This window comes from Macrobrachium rosenbergii, chromosome 44, assembly GCF_040412425.1.
Source record: "Macrobrachium rosenbergii isolate ZJJX-2024 chromosome 44, ASM4041242v1, whole genome shotgun sequence".
Lineage (NCBI taxonomy): Eukaryota > Metazoa > Arthropoda > Malacostraca > Decapoda > Palaemonidae > Macrobrachium > Macrobrachium rosenbergii.
Window position 1 is genome coordinate 8,486,786 of NC_089784.1, and position 13,900 is coordinate 8,500,685.

At 38.0% G+C, this 13,900-nt stretch overlaps 1 protein-coding gene across 9 annotated transcripts in view; it reads right to left on the minus strand.

Annotated features, from left to right (window-relative positions):
* Positions 1-3,174: 3,174 nt before the first annotated feature.
* Positions 3,175-13,900, minus strand: part of LOC136829305 (guanylate cyclase 32E-like) — a 475,168-nt gene continuing 464,442 nt past the window's right edge. For 7 of the 9 annotated variants that reach the window (XM_067087668.1, XM_067087664.1, XM_067087663.1 and 4 more), the window contains 5 exons: positions 13,233-13,423; positions 11,931-12,655; positions 11,579-11,721; positions 10,297-10,370; positions 3,175-4,288 (listed from right to left, as the gene is read on the minus strand). In XM_067087668.1, coding sequence (XP_066943769.1) covers positions 4,058-4,288; positions 10,297-10,370; positions 11,579-11,721; positions 11,931-12,655; positions 13,233-13,423 — 1,364 coding nt within the window. In that variant the 3' untranslated portion in view covers positions 3,175-4,057. The remainder of the gene's footprint in view (positions 4,289-10,296; positions 10,371-11,578; positions 11,722-11,930; positions 12,656-13,232; positions 13,424-13,900) is intronic. The other 2 variants (XM_067087670.1, XM_067087671.1) reach the window with 1 other exon arrangement.

Sequence of the window (13,900 nt, forward strand, 5' to 3'; positions counted from 1 at the left end):
CTCTTAAATATTCCCGAATAGAATAAGTTGATTATTGATGGAGGACAGAGTGCTCCAGGCCTTTTGAAAATTATTCAATATCTTTATCACAAATTTAACTCTTTACTGAATGTCGAAACTCAGATGTTAGGTTTTGAACTTTCAATCTTTATTAGACATTATTGAAAAGATGAAGACTTACAGTTCAGTTTTCTCATCAAATAAACCTTAGGTAATGAGACTCCATCCTCGTTCAATTATTCACTCCCGCAACTTGAAAGTTTGTTGACAGTCTCGAGGTCGCCTAGTTTAGGCGATGAATATTAAACGTTCTCACTCTTTCTCTCTCTCATTTTTGGAATTAGGTATTTATAGAGAGTAAATTTGTTTTTATATTGTTCCTTGCACAAAGCTGTTATCTTTTACAGTAACACTTCTAACGGGCCATAACTTAGTTTCATCCAGTATCTTACAGAAAAGATGATCAACTAAAATGGTATATACATACAGTTGGTATCAGTCTAAACTATATTTGTAGACATTATACACATGCTCGCAATCACACATTCATAAATTACACGAAGGACAATTGAAACTAAGTTGCGGTTTCATAGGGCTTCCTATTTTTTCCCTTAGCAGTGCTCTGGCATGTGTTCTTGATGTATGGCTCATATTTGGAGCCTTTTGTTATATGAACACGGAAAGATAATAAGAAACCATAAAGAAAATAACATTTGTTCCTAAACTAACTTATGTAGTTGTATTATATTATAAAAAATAAAAGTATATATAGTATATATATATATATATATATATATATATATATATATATATATATATATATATATATATATATATATATATATATACATATATATATATATACATACATACATACATACATATAGTTTATAGATGTGTATATATATATATAATTATATATAATATAATCTTGGTCAGTTTTTTACCATATATATATTTAGTTGCAACACTTTCTGGATACACTTGGCACTTACAAAGCGGAAAATCCTCCCCACCAAAGAAAATTGCCAGTAGATTCTATATATACATATATTTCAGCCTAAAGAGGAATAATCGCTTAACATTATGCTACGACGTTGAGGATAGGTCCAAACCAGTTCAAGAAAATATATCTGATTTCGAAAGGCATATGTATGTAAGAGGGGGGGGTAGAGTTACATCCTTCTTCGTGGTGCAGCGGTTAATGTTTACTTCTTTCTGTCTTTCCGGATACGGGTTGGAATCCTACCACAGCTGTTAGAATCTCTTCATTTGGAAATTAGCATTTGTGATGACAAGCATATACATAAAAAGTGTCAAGAAATCGAGAAGTTATGAGGACATGAATACTGTTAAACACACACACACATATATATATGTATATATGTATATATATATATATATATATATATATATATATATATATATATGTGTGTGTGTGTGTGTGTGTGTGTGTGTGTGTGTGTGTGTGGAAAGAAACATACGGAAAGGTGTTTCTCAGAAATAACTTTTGACCCACCACGGGACCGAACACCGGTCTTTCGAGTGAGAGTCCAGGGCGTTAGCAATTTGACCAAAAGGAGTCGGAATCTAGGCACTTGCGTGCCAAAGGTTTTCCTGGGCAGGAGACTAAGGCCTAACATACCAGTGAATTTTACGCAACTCCCCGACCCATCACCGCTTGAATTGCTAACATTTCATACGACTTACTCCTCTCACACCCCTTTCACTGTGAGATATGATGGAAATGAATACATGACCTTTGTGCCCGAATTGCTAATGCCCTGGACTCTCACTCGAAAGACCGGGGTTTGGTCCCCTGGCGAATCAGAAATTTATTTCTGTGAAGCACGTTCTCATGTGTTCATTTCCATAATATTTCACAGGGAAAGAGGTAAATCGAATGAAATGTTAGCAATTCGAGTGCTGATGGGTCGGGGAGTTGAGTAAAATTCAGTGGTATGTTAAGCCATAGTCAACTCTTCTGACGAGAGTAATGGTGGGACATATTTATTTTAAACTGTGGTGTCGAGCTAACCAACCATTCCAATGTTACTTGATGTCTTCGAGTCGTTAGATCAGTCGAATGATTTTATTCCATCCCATATTTCTGATTCGTCTTTAGTTGAAATTCATCGTAATACCGTTAATTCTCTATACTCCTGGCTATCTCTCAGACAGCTTTATGTGGTATCGCCTAGAATTTTCATAACTAAAGTGTTTAAGAAAAAGCACTCGCATTTTCTAAATATTCATTTACACAAAAATCATTTTCCTTATTTTCTTTACCACACATTTAAAGTATTAGTAATAATAACATGGACATTACTTTAGGAAACCTAATTACTTCAATGGAGAAGTGAATTTAGGTGTAAAAGCTTGGTTCAGGTAAACTACTGTTATAACCAATGGGCGTGAACCACCCTGCATACCAGGCTAAACTGCAGATTTCAGGTTGCCTTGAGAAGTTTAAACAGCCTGCTGTTTTATTGTTTTATTTTTTATTTCAAATATGGTTTTACGACTTTATTCAATAATTAAAAAGTTAAAAAAATATTTTATTTTTTTTTGTTCTATTATTCTCTGATTTTATGTTATTTTAATAGTGGTTTTCAAATGTTTTTACAAAACATTTTAATACTAGCCTTTTACGATTTTACAGTTTAACTTTCTAAGTTGTATTATAATTTTTGGTTTGACAGTTTCGTAATTTTAAACTGTAGTTCTGTGTTTTTATGATTTTATTATAACAAAATAATCTTGGCCCAGTCGTTTAACGGTAAATCGTTATATCTTCTTAACACTATGGTTTTGTAGTTTTATCCATTTTTATCAATTGTTTTAAATACGGTTTTACTACTGTAATATCACAGTTGACCAACAACTATTTTACCTAAGTTAGCCTAATGTTAAAATGTTTTGATTTTTTTTTTTGCTTTATCAGTTGTATTAAATAGATTTTGATATCTTATTTGATCAATGATATTTTATTTGATCAGCGATTTTTAGACTAACTAAAAGTTAGAGTGCAATGACTAACTGTAAACTACACTAGCTAAATTTATGAATTGTTTTAAAATTAGTTGCAGTTCAAAGTGAAAGTTCTGGAGCTTGTACAAGATCATTAATTTTCATTTATGAAAAGTACATTCAAAGTTAGGGTAATAAAACACGTTTGCACAGGGAATTCAGTTTATGTGTTTGGCATTGGTATGTTTAAAAAGGATCTCTATATGTAATTATAGTTAAATCAATTCTTCCTGATAGATTCAGTTTTTCATTTTTTACAAAAATAAAATAGTTTTGGCATTTCCCAACTGTACTACTATAGTCTTGGGCAGTTTTAAAGGAACAATTAATGCGATAAACAGCTACTGCACCTCTGTGTTTGACAATGTTGAAAATTACTACATTAAGATAATTATGTTGCGTCGCAAATGCACGCAAGATTAAGCTCAGGATTACATATGGTATGTTGAACTGTTAGTATTAGAAAAGCTGAATTGTATTCACGAGATGTATTCATAAAGATTTATAAAATTAAATTCGGTTAAAGTTGAAAATTTTCTTGGTAAACATTCAAATCTCATCATAATAACTGGACAGTGTATTACGACTATTTCATTATTTTCATTTCGCTCCTTAAGATATACTGTATTACGACAACTTTTGTGCATCTTATGAATTTTTTATATCAATTTTGCAATTCACTTGGAATGTTCAAGTTTGAACTCAAATAATTTCTGGGCTTCGGTAAAAGTAAAAACTCATATTAAGGCATCGAATACACTGTACAGAATTATTTATAATTTTAAAGTACATATGTTCCAAGAATTCAGCCAAGACTAGTTTATAGTACGGTACTAATAACCCTTCAACATTTTGCTTTTACTTCATAAGTCCTCTTTTTACGCTATCAATGAAACAAACTATTATTTAGACCTTACTAATTATTATATTCTTTAGATATCCAGGTACAATGTCTGCTACAAAACTAAATATTCCATTCATGTATAAGGAAGCAGAGAATCACATCGACTGTTAGGCTTTAGAATATTTAAACGAAGTTTTCTTTGGCTTCTTGACTATGAGAAAAGGTGGGCGAGGAGCAGAAATGGTGGGTAACAGAGTTACCGCTTCTTAGGTCCTGTACGATCGTAGCTGTTCTTGGTTCAGGAGATGAAGTGGATTCATGACTGATACTTCCAGTGCTGTTATTGTTATTATTGTTACCTTTATCACACTCTGGGGTACTTTCCACCTCTCCCTTTTGTTGACGCCATCCAGTCTGCGAAGAACGAATTTTTACATTTAACTACCGACTAAAGCCGGGGGTAAGGAAATCTAGAAAGTTACTGGTTGTCATTAAAATAAACGATGCTACTGTTATACGAAGTCTTCCAGTTACAATTGCTCCTTAATAATACGAAATACAAGGGGTAAAAAAAATTCATAATTCGGTTCTACATTCTGACCATAAATGCCGCTAAGAATTCATTTCTGACAGTTTTCAGGGTAAATCTGCCATACTACATTCACAGCCATACAAGAGAAGTTTATCAGCACCATACTGGTAAGGTGATCAACACCTATCTGTCCAGAAACAGAGGAGAGGTCACAGTTAAGATTTCCAGGTGATAGTCAAGATTTCCACCATTCTTTTAAATAAGTTTGTATTTTATAAATCTTTAGTATCAAGTCCCTCAAATTATGGGCTTCAAGTTAGGCCTGCAGACATGACAGTAATTATTTGTGTTTTGCTAAGTTGATTTATACTCCTGATCTCTGTTGATAAATTATGTCATAGATCTGCCTTCATTAAAATTTATTGAGAAATTTATACAGCACCTGCAATACAAACTGGACTTTTAAAAATATCTTCACATGACTACAGTCATAATCAGGGTTTTCCCTTTGTTGCTGTGCAATCAGTTGGCACAGACTAAAAATTTGTTTCTACAGAGATACAAAGCACCATCTTTTTATATAGGAGTGTACTTCAGCATGATCTGGATCCGTCTTTGAACTTGCTAACAAGGTTTTATTTGGCGAGATGAGAAGGGGGTGGGTAGGGGAATACCCTTTACTCACCATATGTGACTATTTGCTTTTTCTTCAGCTGCCGGGCAGAGCAGATGTGTTTGCTCACTGCCTACCTTGTGTGATTATTGAAAGAATTGGATGAGTAGCCTGCTACATAGTTTTGCTTTGTTTGTTGATCACTGTAATTTTCTGTCCTTGTCTTTTTTCAGAATGGGCAAGGAACATTAGCAACAATGTTGCGAGGCCATGGGATAGGGCCCAACCGGCCCTATCCCATGGCCTTTTAGTGCTGCCTATTCCATGAGGGATAGTGCTAGGGAAATGAAGTATGCCCATGCCTTCTTCTCCTAGGATGAAGTAACTGCTGGTGGAGGTGCTTCCTTCAGCAGCTCGCCTCACCCTCCTTCTCATCTGACTGTGACATTCCACTACTCATAAGATGTTACTGGGGTATCTATGGTATGGCCATGCTGAATATTTTAAGTAGTCCATCTTTCTTGGCCCTCCTCAACAAACTAGCGGAGGAAGAGTTGTCACCTGAGCCTTCTATGCTTGCAGTTTCTGCTAATGCTGTGTCTACAGGTGCCCTGGCTTCTTTGTCTGCTGCAAAGGAGAGCAGTCCTCTAGTTGCAGTAGCAGATCTCATGGTGGGTTTATCATTGTCTATGGTTCTGTCCTTGACTAGCCTATCATAGCTGAAGAGTGTCTCAAGAACCTGACCTCCTAAGCTCAACCGCTGCCTCCCACTATTCTTTGGAAAGAGTGGTGACAAGTCCAGTACTGAATGGTTCCTTAGTGAGAGGCTACTCTCTTGGCATATCTACCAAGAGAAGTGATACAATCATGTCTCTCCATCAAAGAATGAGTTAGCTCACTAGTAGGTGCTATGGTGAGCCAAGAAGCTAATGTCCTTACCTCTAGAGAACGACAGTTTCCTATAATTGACCTCTCATTGTGAGACAAGAGACCTTACCACATTAAAGGTTCACAGTTATTTCTTCCTTGTAGAGAAGACTACTGGAGGATGAAGTCTGGTGATCTACCTTTCTCATTAAGTGGGATTTGCAGACTGCTTGAGAAGGAAACATGATCAGGCTGGAATCCTTGAGACTGCAACTTCATGCTTTCAGTATACCCATCCATCAGAGCTCCAGGAAGTACTCCTGCTTTGTCTACAAATGGACTGTCTTATATTACAATGTGTTATGCTTCGGGCTGGTGACAGCTCCTTTGATATTTACCCGTGTATTCACCTTGGTCTCAACTTTGAATCACTTCATGGGGTATTTGCTTGTTGTGGTCAATTAGCCCTGGCGTTCTCCAAGGTACAACTTCAGGACATAGAATACCCTCCCACCTCTTGTCTCAAAGGAGGATTGTAATTAATTGGGAGAAATCCAATCTCATTCCCAAGTAGCGCACAAAGTATCTGGGCATGCTTACAGCTTGGCAGCAGTGGGTATTACCAGTAGACTTGTCATGTGAGTAGGCTCAGAGAGTTAATGGTGCAGTTCCTATCCCAGCTCAGCAACTAACTCTGTTTTGGCAGGTCATCTGTCATCCTTAGAGAAGCTTGTTCTATACAGGTGAAGCCATCTACACTCACTTCAGTGGCAACTGAAGCAGTATTGGACAGCTCAACATGATACCCATTCTCAACTTTTGCCCCTGAATCCAGAGGTGAGGGAGGATTCAGTCTGGTAGCTGGATGACAGAAACCTCTTAAAGGAAGTTACTCTAAACTCCTCAATGCTAGAAACAAATCTGTTCTCGGAAGCACCAGCGAAGGAGTGGGGTGTACACCTGAGAGGAGAGTTTGTTTCAGATGAATGACTGAAGGACACACATCTGCACATCAGTGTTTAAGAGATGCAGGCAGCATGGTTTGTGTTACAGGCACTTTAGGGAGATAGTCTGAGAGATCACCCAGTGGTGTTGGTAAGCAACAACACAACTGCCATGGCATATGTCAACAAACAAGGGGACAGTGTCTCAAACCCTGTGACAACTGGTGCTTCAGATTCATGAGTGGGCAGTTTGCCAAGCCATTGAGTTGACCGCCAGGTACATTTTGTTGGACCTTCTCAGTATAGCAAACAGACTGTTGAAGTCATGGTGATTCCCCCTTGCTCAATCTATTCAATGACCATGTTGAACAGAAAGCTCCTAGTTTTCTCTTTACCAGTCCCAGACCCTTGGGCAGTGATGAAAGGTTCATTCCAACACTCCTGGGACAACATGGACGTGGATGCATTCCTGTTTAGCTGAAAGTCTCCACAGGGTGATCAACGAAGTATCTGTCCCCTCCAAGGTCTTCAGATGAATCTTGTGGTTCCTTGTTGGCCCTAAGCTGAGTGGTGTTAAGTCGAGGCACCAAGAGAGCACCTCTAAGGCCCACCCTCCTGCACATTCCCAGGTGCCACCAAGTAGTTGAGCAGGTTGTTCCCTTCCATTATAGGAACTGCACCACTACCTCCCTGGAGTTGTTCATACATGCTAACCTGGAAGGCTTTTACTACTAGTGTACAAAAGCATACCCAGATACTTTACATGCTGCTTGGGAATGAGACAAAAGGATACCAGATAATCCCTGTCCCAAAGAAGGCATTCCCTGGAGGACCAGAACTAACCAGTCAGCCAGGTATCACAGAACATGAATACCCTTTGAATGGGCCCAAGCAGAGACTGAGGTGAATACCTTACTAAACACCTGAGGAGCAGTTGCCAGTCCAAAGCACTTAACCTTCTGGAACAGTCTAGCTGCAGACAAAATGGAGGTATTTCCAATGGATACTTGGAAATAAGCATCCCGAAGGGTCTGTCAAAAGCATGGAGTTACCCTCTTTGAGGTCTCTGAGGAAATCAAACACTGAATGTGTAATTTCCACAGTGAACCGAGTTTGCTAAACATACTTGTAGGTCTATCAAAAACATGAAGTCGGGCCTCTCTGAGGGAATCAAACACTGAACATGTGATTTCCATCATGAACTGAGTTTGTCAAACACTTGTTTAATGCTGAGTCAGTCAAGATTCTCCAACTCCTATTTGCCTTCTCTACAAGGAAAAAAGTGGCTGTGAAAACCCAGAGACTGGCAACCTATGACTAATGGCATCTTTCTGTCACTCCCTTCACCTATGTCAATATGGCTTAAGATTTCCATGTAAAAGGAGAGTAAGCTGGAAACAGTATCACTGATACTTTTTCAGAAATGGAGGGACAGTGAAGCTGAGACTTCTGCACACCAGACATGGAAGGTTTTGCCAAACCTGAAGGTTTAGTGACAGAACACTGTGTGAGTGAACAGGAGATCCTGAAAATCCTCCCAGTGAAGTTTACCTACTGCCTCTATCTTTCCCTGAAGAAGTACAAGCAGTTTTCAGTTATCTGCAGGGGTTCTGTTCTGAGGGTTTGATATTAACCAAAAATAGCCGCTAACCGAGAATTGGTGATTCCCGGTGCCTTTTCGGCGATTTTCGGGCTTATCAGCGATGAAAAGCGCCAATTTTCAGTTACAGCACCTCTGTTACGTATGTATCGGCAGCAATACCCAATTATTGGCACCAGTAAGTGGAAATCAGTGATTTTCGGCACTGAAAATTGCCAATTTTCGTCGCTAGATAAGTGCTGTAAAACCAGATCGCCATTAACTGAGCCTGCCATTAGCCGGGGACTGCCTGTAGAGAGAGGCAAGCCCAATACCAAACTATTCTGCAGTAAGAGTCTGCTCTTGTGCAACACCTGCTGGGAAAACAGGGAGAAAATGCTCTCTCACCTTCAAAGAACCAGGTTTGCCCACTGGTTGGATACCTAGTGTGCTAGGTAGGTAAAGGCCCTTCATCCTGACACCACAAACCTGTACATAACTCTCTCACCGTAGGATGTAGAAGTGTCAAGACTTAGCCTATGATTGTGCCCATCCACAAACCTAGTCATGAGACAGCTTGCACTGGCACCATCACTCTGGATTCCATGGCAATGGCCTCCACAGCATTAATGGAAAAGCCATCCTGACAGTCTCTCTTGAGGAGGTGGTTGTTTGTTGCCAAACTGGCAACAAACCAGAGAAGCCTCTCCATCCTCTGGCTTGTAGAACATCTGCTGGAGGCAAGTGAACTCCTGGGCCCACAGACCAGGGTGTTCACTTGCCCAAGACACTACGAGCTAAGCAAGCTCACCAATGGTTTTGCCTCCAGAGCAGTGGCCAGATTTAGCTCCGAAGTCAAGACTGTGGTACTGTAGGTTGCCAAAGCCAAGGTTGTCTCCTGAAGATTACTGTGTTTACAAGTATGTGAACCTAATGTATATGCTGCTCTCGCTCAGTCTGAAGAGGTTTTGCAGAAGTTACTTCAGATCTGAAAAGATCCCCAGATGTGTGACTCCCCACCTCTCCTGTAGAAGAGGGGGCCACCCCTGACTTTCGCTTTCACTACTGTCCAGCAACAGTGAAAGCAGTCAGGAGCTTACAGATTCTCCACTTGAATGTAATTTGAATCTTGACCCTGATGTCCTTTGGCTCTGATATAGTCTTGCCAGCAACAGGTGAAAGAGATCAACAAGGATCTCTTCCCCATGTATGAAATGTGATGGTTGTATCCTCATAGGAACAAAGTAAATTGCTCTAAAAAGGAATAGTTGATCATACCATATGGAATGGTTTCTTGGCCAGACGATCAAGCCTTAAATGAAATCCGCTCCTTTGTGTTGCAATTATAACTTATAACCAGAAAGGACTGTCCTATCGAGCCTCCATACACCACACACACACACACACACACACACACACACACACACACACACACACACATATATATATATATATATATATATATATATATATATATATATATATATATATATATATATATATATATGCATTATGTTCCTTCACTCCATGATAAAAGATACTGTACACTGATCATGTTATGTGGTGTATGGAGGCCCTCCATACCAATAGGGCAGTCCTTTCTGGTTATAAGTTATAATTGCAACACAAAGGAGTGGGTTTCATTTAAGGCTTGATTGTCTGGCCAAGAAACCATTCCATATGGTATGATCAACTACTCTTTTTTAGAGCAATTTACTTTGTTCCTATGAGGATACAACCATCACATTTCATATTATGGGGAAGAGATCCCTGTTGATCTCTTTCACCAGGAGCACAGTGGTGGTACAACAAATATATTATTAGCTCTGAATACAGAAGTCAACTAGCAATAAACTACAAAGGTATGTAGAGCTATCAGGTCCTTACCTGAGGCTTGGAGTGGGTGATGAGGAAACTTGAAGTGTTGCTTTCAGGAATAGTTTCCTTTTGTTCATTTACACCTGCAAACAAATATATTGCAGTCCTTTAAATTTGGGAGCAAATTGGGCGGAGGATTCATATAAAACCATCACTGCAAGCGTCTCAGTTAAGACTCAACTACTGTATACAGTTCCATGATCCTTTTGGCTCCTGTTATTTTTTTTAACCTTCAAACCCTTGCCTAATTTTTTAATATTTCACAATGAGTGAATTTTTTGTTCAGATATTCTTTCATGACAACTGCAAAATTTTCGAAACGAATGAAAATAATATACTGTCATCGTGAACAAATTCTCTCTCTCTCAGACATAAACGCAAAGAGACAATTCAAATAACAAAACTTGTAATTTTAAATTTTTGTCTGGCTAATGTAAAAAAATAATAATACATATACTACGTACTTGTAATCCCACATTTACATCAAAGGTAACTCTAAAGAACGATATTTACTTTGTGTAGTCATTACTATTGCCTATCATGAACTCTCAAGTTTTAGATATACAGTATTATCAAGAAAAAAAAATGTCATGATACTTGATTCATTACTAACGTTATACTTGATGCCTCATAAGCATACTGGATAAATTATATATAATGGAACAAATAACATTAAGGCCGTAGCACAAGGAAACTGGGCATTAATCTTGAAAATGATATTTGGTGAAATCATATATATCGGCTTGAAGAGTAGTAGTTCTGTTTACGTGATTGAATTTTGAGGAGAAATCTTAGTGCTTAAGGTCCACGAACAGCCAATTCTATCGTCTGAAACGCCAGCCTAATGAAAAAGTTACTAATGCTTACTGGGAACTTGTTAATGGACGTGGACAGTGTAATGCTAAGAAAACCCATTAACAGAAATTGCCTCCGTAATGCGGGTAGCGCCGTCAGTGCACGTCATGCATTACTTAAGGTTCTTTGCAGCGTCCCTTCAGCCCCTAGCAGCAACCCCTGTCATTCCTTTTGCTGTGCCTCTGTTCATATTTTCTCTTTTCCATCTTGCTTTCCAACCTCTCCTAACAATTTTGTCAGAGTGCAACAGCGAGGTTTTCCTCCTGTTACACCTCTAAAACCTTTCTACTCTCAATTTCATGTTCAGCTCTGAAAGATCTCTTAGGTTCCCAGCACTTGGCCTTTGGCCAAAATTCTATATTCTATTCTATTAACAGAAATTACAGTGTATGAATTTTAAATACTGTTATTTTAAAAACTTTTATACTGAACTTACCTGTGTTCCCCGTGAATGATGATGTGATAATCGAGTTCTCAGTAACTGTTGCTGGAGTATCAGCACAGCTCAAAGTGCTGCTGTTACTGTTTGATGGGCTTGAAATCCGTTGTTCCTTACCATCAGATTTTAACGATTCTTTTCTACAACAAGATGAAAGTATAGGGTTACAAGACTGATTTCAAAATACATCTTTTATTATGTTTTAGGTATCTCTAATTGCATATGAATACGGACCAGTAGTTGCATACTGCTTTGTACTCTCAAACTTTCATAAAATTTTTAGATATATTAAGCAAATGACCTGTATGTTCATAACAATATATGAAAAAAGTATCCATTTTTTCTTTACCTGGTCTGAGTATTGGGGCTCGGTGGTTTATACACAAAATTATTTTGCTTTGTGGTTGGTGAGGTACTTTGGAAAGAGAAAATATTTGGAGATTGAGCTGACGGGGATAAATTTGACTTTTTGGATGTATCTGGGTAATGATGGATGTGGGTTGAAACTGTGTTTGGCTGAGAACTGCTGTGATATGGGAAAGCATTTTTCGAAATTAAGGATTTGTTTTGGAGTGTGATACAGTTTTGGCTAGTAGGAGAATTTTTTAATGTTGCAGAATGAGATTTACTTAATACAGGGATGTTACCTGGTGTAGTACAGTGGATTGTTTTCGAAAGAGCTTCGGTGGGTGAGTGGCAATTACTAGGGGAATAATGAGATGTTGGTGAGGAAGCAGAACTGATATGTGAAGGGCAGCTGTTCACAATTTGTGAAGGAATGTTTGAAATGATTTTGTTGAGCGTTTGACTAGGAGCTGAATACGGACTTATGACAGGGGACGAACAGCTACTGGGTGATGCTTTATGGGATGTAATGTGATTATGTAATGTAGAAGGTAGACTAGCTGTTGCAGTGGGTGAAGGACAGGCAGATAAAGACTGATTAAAGATATTAGTTGGTGATGGACAGCAAGTTGGAGTTGTATCGCTGTTTTCATGAGGGAAGCTCTTTTGAGACTTGGCTTCCTTCTTTTGCTCCCCTGTTAGCCACCAGGTTCTCATGTGCCCTTTACCCTGAGAAAAACAACAACAACAAATTTTTACAAAAAGAAAAAGGCGTTTTAAGTACTCAGTGAATTGTAAACGCAAACCAGCTCTCTGAAATTTGAGAAAATTGTGGTTTTGCAGCTTTTTTTAAATGTTATCATACAGTTTTTTCTTAATTTTGGATTGCATATTGCATAAAACTGTACAACGTGGCAGGTATATTATAACTTATGATTAGAAAATTATACAACGTGGCAGGTACATTATAACTTATGATTAGAAAATTATACAACGTGGCAGCTATATTATAACTCATGATTAGAATATTAATGTTGAATTTTTCTTGATCGTTAATGGACTGCTGTTTTTTTAATTACTCTACTAGGCCTGATTCACTAAGACTGCTTTAAGTGACATTATCAAAGTCTGATTGTCCTATATTTTTAACAGAAATTTTTGACAGACCTTTTTCCTTATAAGATTGCTGGATCTCTGATAGTGCGATAACTACTTCATGTAGTATTCTCATTAGCCATGACTTTTCCAGCAGCAAAAGGCTGACTAGTACATCTGTTCTGTTAACAGTGCCACACCTGATACTAACTTTTACGTATGTCATTCCACGCTCTTCAACGACGTATCCACCCAATTTGTCCAACATCAGCTTGTTAGCTTCAGATATGTGTATTCGTAATGCCGCTCCCGTAGATTCCATTCTCGAAGCAGTGTTGACAGTGTCTCCAAACAGACAGTATCTGGGCATAGTTAATCCTACAACCCCAGCCACACAAGGACCTGATGGACAATAAGGTTATTCTTTGTTCAGTAAATGTGGCCAATTGTGCTTTACATAGAACACTGAAATGGCACTGTAATGCCATATCTTCTTAAAAGGGTCACTTACTGTAATATTACCTTTGAAGTATCATGTTAAATAAACTTTTTGGAGCTATTATAACACTAAAAAGACGGCAATCAATGCTTAGTGAGATACTGTCAAGATAATGCAGATGTAAACCATCCTTTCCATATGCTCAAAATGTAAATTGGTAACTGCGCAGATTTACAATTACTGTACTAATTTTTTAGTATAGATATGTCACTTATTATACTAGTCATAAAATCTCGCAACCTTTCTAAAGACAGTAGAGTCCTTCAAACAACAATGGAAGATCCTTATGTGGAATTTTTACCATTTCAATTTTCAGATGAATCTGAAACTTTATCTTTAAAGAACAAACCACACAATAATACTTTGTAGGTGCTAGGGTA